At 61.7% G+C, this 6,718-nt stretch overlaps 1 protein-coding gene across 1 annotated transcript in view; it reads right to left on the minus strand.

Annotated features, from left to right (window-relative positions):
• Positions 1-1,580: 1,580 nt before the first annotated feature.
• The window catches only part of GPRC5C (G protein-coupled receptor, class C, group 5, member C), a 21,236-nt gene continuing 16,098 nt past the window's right edge, over positions 1,581-6,718 (minus strand). The window contains exons 3-5 of the mRNA XM_005861948.2: positions 6,268-6,715; positions 4,323-4,417; positions 1,581-2,183 (exon numbers count right to left, since the gene is read on the minus strand). Of these exons, the coding sequence (XP_005862010.2) occupies positions 2,004-2,183; positions 4,323-4,417; positions 6,268-6,715 (723 nt within the window). The 3' untranslated portion in view covers positions 1,581-2,003. The remainder of the gene's footprint in view (positions 2,184-4,322; positions 4,418-6,267; positions 6,716-6,718) is intronic.

The following is a 6,718-nucleotide window of genomic DNA, read 5'->3' on the forward strand; positions in this document are numbered from 1 at the left end:
CACTTGGTCCACTGCTCCAGATCGGTGGCCTCCAGGCCCTCCCAGCTCCAGTGACCAAGGTGGGAAAGGTGCAGGGCCCTGCCAGCCAGGACAGAGGACTGAGGACATGAGGATGGCGCGCAGTCCAGGCCACAGGGCGTCTACCATCTCGTTTTACTTTGCGGGGACTGAGCCTAAAGTAACCAGAAAGAACAACAGTCAAAGGGGACCCCAGTGCTCGGGGCACAAGTGCTGGTTTTTACTAAAAAAAAGCATTGGGCGTCCCCGGGGGGAGGGGCGGGGGCTGGTGCAGTCTGACATAGGAGAGGCTCGGGCGAAGGTCCATTCCTCTCTTCCGGCCACCTTTCCCTCCCTCCCAACAGGACATTTTTTTCCTACAACCGGTGTCAGAAAATAGCTTCTGGCTCATCGAGGAGAGACATTCCCAGGCCTGGGAGGGGCGGGCTTGGCAGTCCCCTCGCGAGGCCGTGACCCGTGTCCAAGGGTCAGGACACTGCTGCTTGTCTGCGCCCTGGGCCCTAGGCCGGCTGGCTGTCCCAGGGCCCTGGAAGTCGGGGTCCAGAGAAAGCCTGCCTGGTCCTGGGGCGGCCGTGTCCTGGGGAGGCTGTGCAGGCTCCCTGGGGTCAGTTTGCTGACCTCAAGTAGGGGGCAGGAGAGCTAACCCCCAACTTTCCCCTACGGCCCCATCGAACCCTAAAGAGGGAACAGTTCTGGGATTTGGACTCTGGAAAGGAGAATGGCCTGCCCACCTTCGGGGGCAGCCACGGGCAGGGAGCTGGTGCGGAGGGCTTCACCGTAGGGGCCTGAGCAAACTGGCGCTTGAACAATTCCTGCCCAGGAGTGAAACCAACCAGAAAGTGGCCCCACCCTTCCCACCTTTGTGAACCCACCTGGGCAAGTGGCCTAAGAGCACGGAGCAGAGTGAGGCTCCACCTGTGCCCTAAAGCCGTGGTTGGCAAACCGCGGCTCATGAGCCACATGCGGGGTGCCAGGGAGCTGGTGCAGAGGGCTTCACCGTAGAGACCTGAGCAAACTGGCGCTTGAATAATTCCTGCCCAGGAGTGAACCCAACCAGAACGTGGCCCCACCCTTCCCACCTTTGTGAACCCACCTGGTCAGTGGCCTAAGAGCACGGAGCAGAGTGAGGCTCCACTTGTGCCCTAAAGATCTGGACCCCCGTCCCCACTGAGGGGCTGAGGCCCGTCTTCCTTGGCACGCCCGCCCTTACAAGCACCCTCTGCAGGGTGCCTGCTGGTGGGCCACCTCCCGGCTCGGTCCCCACGTACGGCCAGTGGAGGGGGACCCGGAGGAAAGCTGTCCTATTCCAGACGAGCTCAGATGATGGACGAGCCCCCAGACAGGAGCTGGCCCGGTTCACTGTGAGCCCACACGGCAGGGACACAGACTCAGCGGACGGATCCTTCCCTGCGTGCAGGTGTCAGCTACCCCATTGCACAGACAAGGGCAGCTGTCACTGAGCTGGGTTTGGAGGGAGGCGGAAGGAGCCACCCATGGGCCCAGGAGGAGCGGTTCGTCGGAAACCCAGAGCCGGGTCAGAAACGACATTCCCAGAGGAAGGGTTAACAAAGCAGAAAGAACGTGTTTATTAGGCACCTTGTTCCTCACGGAGGAGCAAGGCCCGGGGCAGAGCCTGTGAAATCTCTCGAGGTTGCAGGAATCTCTCCAAAGACTCAGAGAATGCAGGTGCTGTGAGACCACCCCCCAAGAAGAACACTATTTGGCTGGAGCGTGACCCCTGGAGGGGACCCTGGCATGAAGCCGGCGGTGGCTCCTCGACTCCACAAACTCTGAGGAGTGGGCAGGGGCACCTGGGACACCACGAAACCCTGGCCACCAGGCAGGGCTCACGGCTGAGGCACAAGCTGCCCTGAGCCATCGCGGGGCACGGGGAGCAGGAGGGCCCGGGGCCCCTGGGCTGTCCCTGGCCCAGGCCAGGTCCCCAGGGCCCTCCTCGCATCGGCCCGCCGCCTCCTGGCGCCGAATCAGTCCCACACGTAGGGGTTTCTAAAGACCTGAGAGTTCTTGTCATCTTTCGGGGCCGTGGCTGCCTGGTGGCTCTGCGCCGCGTACATGTCTTCAGCCCGCAGGGTGGAGTTGGCACTGCCCATCACCTGGCTGTTGGCAGTGGCCCGTGGGAGGATGACATCGTAGGGTCCCTCGGCCTGGAAGGAAGAGCAGGCGGTCTCAGCCAGGCTCCGCCAGCGCAGATGCACAAACACACGGCTTCCTGCAGGCGGGGCCTGCCGGCTCCCCTCCTCACCCCCAGCCAGGCCCCAGTGGCCGACCTCTGACCTCCAGCCCCTTATCTCACCCTGCAGAGGGCCCAGCCTCTGGGCCTGGGAAGGAGGCCCCCAAGGGTGCTCCCGGGGCTCTGCTCGGCTGCCCCTTCAGGAGGAGCCTCTTCCCAAGGCCCCTCCTGTTCCTCAGACCTTGACCCAGTGGAGGGTGAACACGCTGGGCGGCTGTCACCTGTCTGGAGCTCCCAGCCTCCCGTCCTCCAAGACGCTTACCCGAGTCCCCCCATTGGCCCTCCAACACCCAACAGCACTATAGCTGCTGGTGTGCCAGGCCCTGGCCGTGCCCACATATTTCTCCTCTAGAAGTCTGGGCTGGCCTGCCTGATTGGAGGCTTAAATCCCAAATGCTTTTGGGTGTGAGTATTTTAACTCTTGGAGACCTCAGACCCAAATTGGCTACCTGGAACCTGGTTCGAGCTGCAGCGGTCCTGTCCTTGTGTGGGTGAGATACGGCTGAGGGTGCAGAGGGTCCTGGGCGCCCTAGCTCCCAGCGGCTCCAGAGCCCCAAGTTGCCCATCTGGTGGTCTCCAGCTCCCCACCCCCTAGTACAGTGGTCGGCAAACTGCGGCTCAAGAGCCACCTGCGGCTCTTTGGCCCCTTGAGTGTGGCCATGAAGTTTCAATCGCACTGTACGTGCGCGCCCGCACGTGGTATTTTGTGGAAGAGCCACACTCAAGGGGCCGCAGTTTGCCGACCACTGCCCTGGGAGCTCCGGGAACATCCCCGTGGGCGTTCTCAGACCCGGGTGAGTGTCAGAATCACCTGGGCTGTTTAAACCTCACCCACACCTGGTGGTGGGTGCGTGGCTGGCAAATGTTTAACAACGGGGGTTGGGCGGGAAGGGAGGAAGCCCTGATGAGTAGGGTTTGCAGATTTCTACAGGTGGCTACTCCCATCATGCATCAGGGTGATGTCACTGAGATGCTCACCACTGGATTCACCACAGCACTGGCCCCACGCAATTGCATTTTTAGTAAGATACCAGGTGCTGGCGATGCCACAGGCCTGCGGACCACACTGTGAGCATCACTGTGTCAGCGATGAGTAGGGTTTGCAGGTTTCTACAGGTGGCTACTCCCATCATGCCTCAGGGTGATGTCACTGAGGAGATGCTAACCACTGGATTCTCCACAGCACTGGCCCCACCCAATTGCATTTTTAGTAAGATCCCAGGTGCTGGTGATGCCGCAGGCCTGCGGACCACACTGTGAGCATCACTGTGTCAGTCCAGATTCCACCCCCCTCGCAAGGAGGGTGGCAAGTGTGGGCACCCTGGGACCCAGCAGACTCTGCTCGTGTTTGGAAACTCCTTTGCCCATCGCGGCTCCCGGCGGCCGCAGGGTCAGGCGTAGGGAGACCGAAGGGCTGGGTTGGGAGTTACGGAGCTGGCTTCACCCAGGCTCCCAGCGGGAGGGGTGAGAACGCCACCCTGCTGACCTCCCTCCTTCCTGTTCCCAGCCTCCTGCCAGGGAGGGTCGCCGACCTCTCCGGCGCGGCTGCCCGCCGGGAGCAGGAACATATATGGAGCGAGTGAATCTGTTCCACCCCCTCCCAGGGCTCAGGGAGCATCTGGTTTCCAGGACCCAGGGGAGGTGTGAGGCTGAGAGCGGCTGCCTGCGGCGGGGGAGGGGCCTCCCCGGAGACAGCTGTGGTCAGAGTGTAAACACCTACCCAGGCTTGGTCCCCGGTCCCCTGTCCCCTGGAGTCCCCAAGCATGACCCCCGCTGGCCGAGGCCCTCCTCTGTTCAGTGCGTGACACCCCGAAGCCACGAGCTGGGCAGGTGCCATGGCAATAAAACTGAAGGCGCTGGATGCACTGACTCCAGGAAAAGGCACCAGGAGCCGGGGCTCCGGGTTCCCCGAGGCTGAGGCACCGAGAGAGACACCTGCCTTCTCCCCACCCCTGCACCTCACCCCAAACAGCCGCACGGCCCTCTGCCCGCCCACAGAGGCTGGGCTCCGTGGCTTTCCGCAGGGTCCTGGGGACTCGGGGACCCCACTCACCGGGCCTTTGTGCATCAGGGCCATCTCGGTGGGCTGGTACACACTGGTCAGCAGCTGCCCGTTGTACCCACTGTACGGCGACACTGGTCTCTTGCCTGCAAGGAAACGGGAGAGGTTTGAAGGCTGGGCTCTCAGCTCCCTTTCCCAACCGAAGGCAAGGCTCCCGGGGGCGGGGAGAGGGGCTAGGCTTCCCGGGGGTAACATCTAACCCAGGAGGGAGCCTGGCTGGGAGCGGCCAGCTTGGGAGTGAGGCTGTGGGTGTGGGGGCCCCTCCGGAACCAACACCCCTTTGTTCGGATGCACGGGAGCCATGAGGCTGCTTGCCTTCCCCTCGGCCTTTCCTGCAGTGTGGGGACCCCCCCTTCCTGGTCAGTTCAGAAAACAGCTCCTGTCAGCAACCTTCACATCCACATCGCCATCTGCCTCCAGGGCCAGAGGCCACGAGAGCACACAGGCCTTCGGCCGCCTTCCGAGATGGCCAGCCTCCAGCTCGGGCCTCCGCTGCAGCCGGCCAGCTGCCAGGCGCTGGGATAAATACAGCAGGGACCCCACAGCCCCAGACTCCAGAGCTGGGAACCAACTCCCCGTGACCCACAGCCCAGAGCCCCCCAGGGGGACTGCACGCACATCCTGTCCCTCGGCCCCTGGGCCCGGCTCCAGGACTATTTTCGGCGGCAGGAACACTTCCCCAAGCCTCCCGCGGGGAGCTGGCTTCCCGACCTGTTCCACCCGCTGGGCGCCGTCAGGTGTTTCAGGAAACCTGCTGACCAGCCCGGGCCCAAGACGGGCTGGGCCTGGAGGCCGGCACCGCGGAGGGCTGTCTGTCTGCTGCAGGCCGATGGCCCCGCAGCTCCGAGGGACCACAGCCACATAGCGCTTCTAAGTGCCGGGCTCAGGCGATGATTGATTTTTCCATTTGGAGAAAAAAATAAATAACTAAAGGGAAAGAAACCCTCACAGCCCCAGCTGTTTGCCCTGAGAGGACAAAGGCTGGGAGCGTTTGGCCCCGACAAACACACGGGCTGAGAAAGCGCGCGAGGTGCACGCATCGGACACACCGAGAAAGGCACAGTGCCTGGCTCACGGCAGGTGCTCCATAAAGGCTCGTGGTCCTCCCCGTGTACAAACGCCAGAGAGGAATCCTTGTGGGGGCTGGGAGCTCCCCTGGCCAGGTCTCCCGGAGAAGGGCCATCCCACTCCTGCTTCCCAAGCTGCTCCCGGGGCGGGGACGCACAGGTTTCAAAGCTTCACTCCCCTGCCCCCTCTTCCACCGCCCGGCACCTGGACCACCCGGACCACCCAGAGCTGGGCTCTGCCAGGAAAGCCTGTCCCATTAACAGAGCCTGGGCAGGAGCTCGGGGAACAGCTGCGGGACAGCAGGGGCTGCTTTAGACTGGATGGGGCATGAGTGCTTTTATCAAAAAGGGAAAAATCAACTGACAAGACTTTTAAAGGAAACCAGGATGACTAGGGGGCGGTACGTAAGAGGAAAACAAGTTCCGGAGGGATAATGATGATAAGAATAAAATAACAGTAACACGCCCAGCTGATGGCCCATGCTCCCAGCGCGCCTTCCGAGCGCCAGGCCCGCGCATTAATGAGTCCTCATCAGAATCCTCTGGAGCAGGATCTGCTATCATCCCCATTTTACAGACGAGGAAACTGAGGCACGTGCAGCTAAAATACCAATCGACAGTCAGCTCTGGGGATGCACAGGAAGGAACTGGGGAAACAGTTGGGAGAAGTTTTGTTTCTCTGTAATGTTTGAGATTTTTACAGTGAAAATATATTCGTGAGTTACATTGACTATAGTAAAAAAAAATTTTTTTTTTAAGAAATGGAAAGAAGGGAGTTTAAGGCAGAACATCACGGGTAAACCTCAGGGACCTGGCTCCAGACCAGCCCCCTGTCCTGCAGTGAACGACGTGGAGGAAAAAGGACCTACCCGAGGCTGGCTCGTCCATGGAAAACGCCTTGTTCTCCACAAACATGCTCTGGCCCTTCTGCTCTTTCAGGATGGTCTCGTAGCCCACGCCCCGGGTGGGGTACAGGTCCCCCTGGTAGCTCTGCTCCGGGCTGGCCTTGGTCACCTGGGACACCTCAGGGATGACATAGAAGAGGACAAAGGCCCAGGCGTTGGCGGCCAGGGCGATGGCCAGCGTGGGGTCGTCCCAGGCGGGCCTGTTGCGCTGCCGGTTGCCGTAGGTGTACATGATGATCCACACCACCCAGATGGCGATGGAGGTGGCCGTGGTGAGCAGCACGAAGAACCCGTGCTTCCGCCAGCGCTTGAAGCGGCCGCACAGGGCGGGCCAGGCCCCCGTGAAGGCGCCCAGCAGCAGCAGCATGACGTAGATGAGCGCCATGACGAAGTCCATGTTGGCGATGTCGCAGGG

Source organism: Myotis brandtii, unplaced genomic scaffold, assembly GCF_000412655.1.
Source record: "Myotis brandtii unplaced genomic scaffold, ASM41265v1 scaffold157, whole genome shotgun sequence".
Classification (NCBI taxonomy): Eukaryota; Metazoa; Chordata; class Mammalia; order Chiroptera; family Vespertilionidae; genus Myotis; species Myotis brandtii.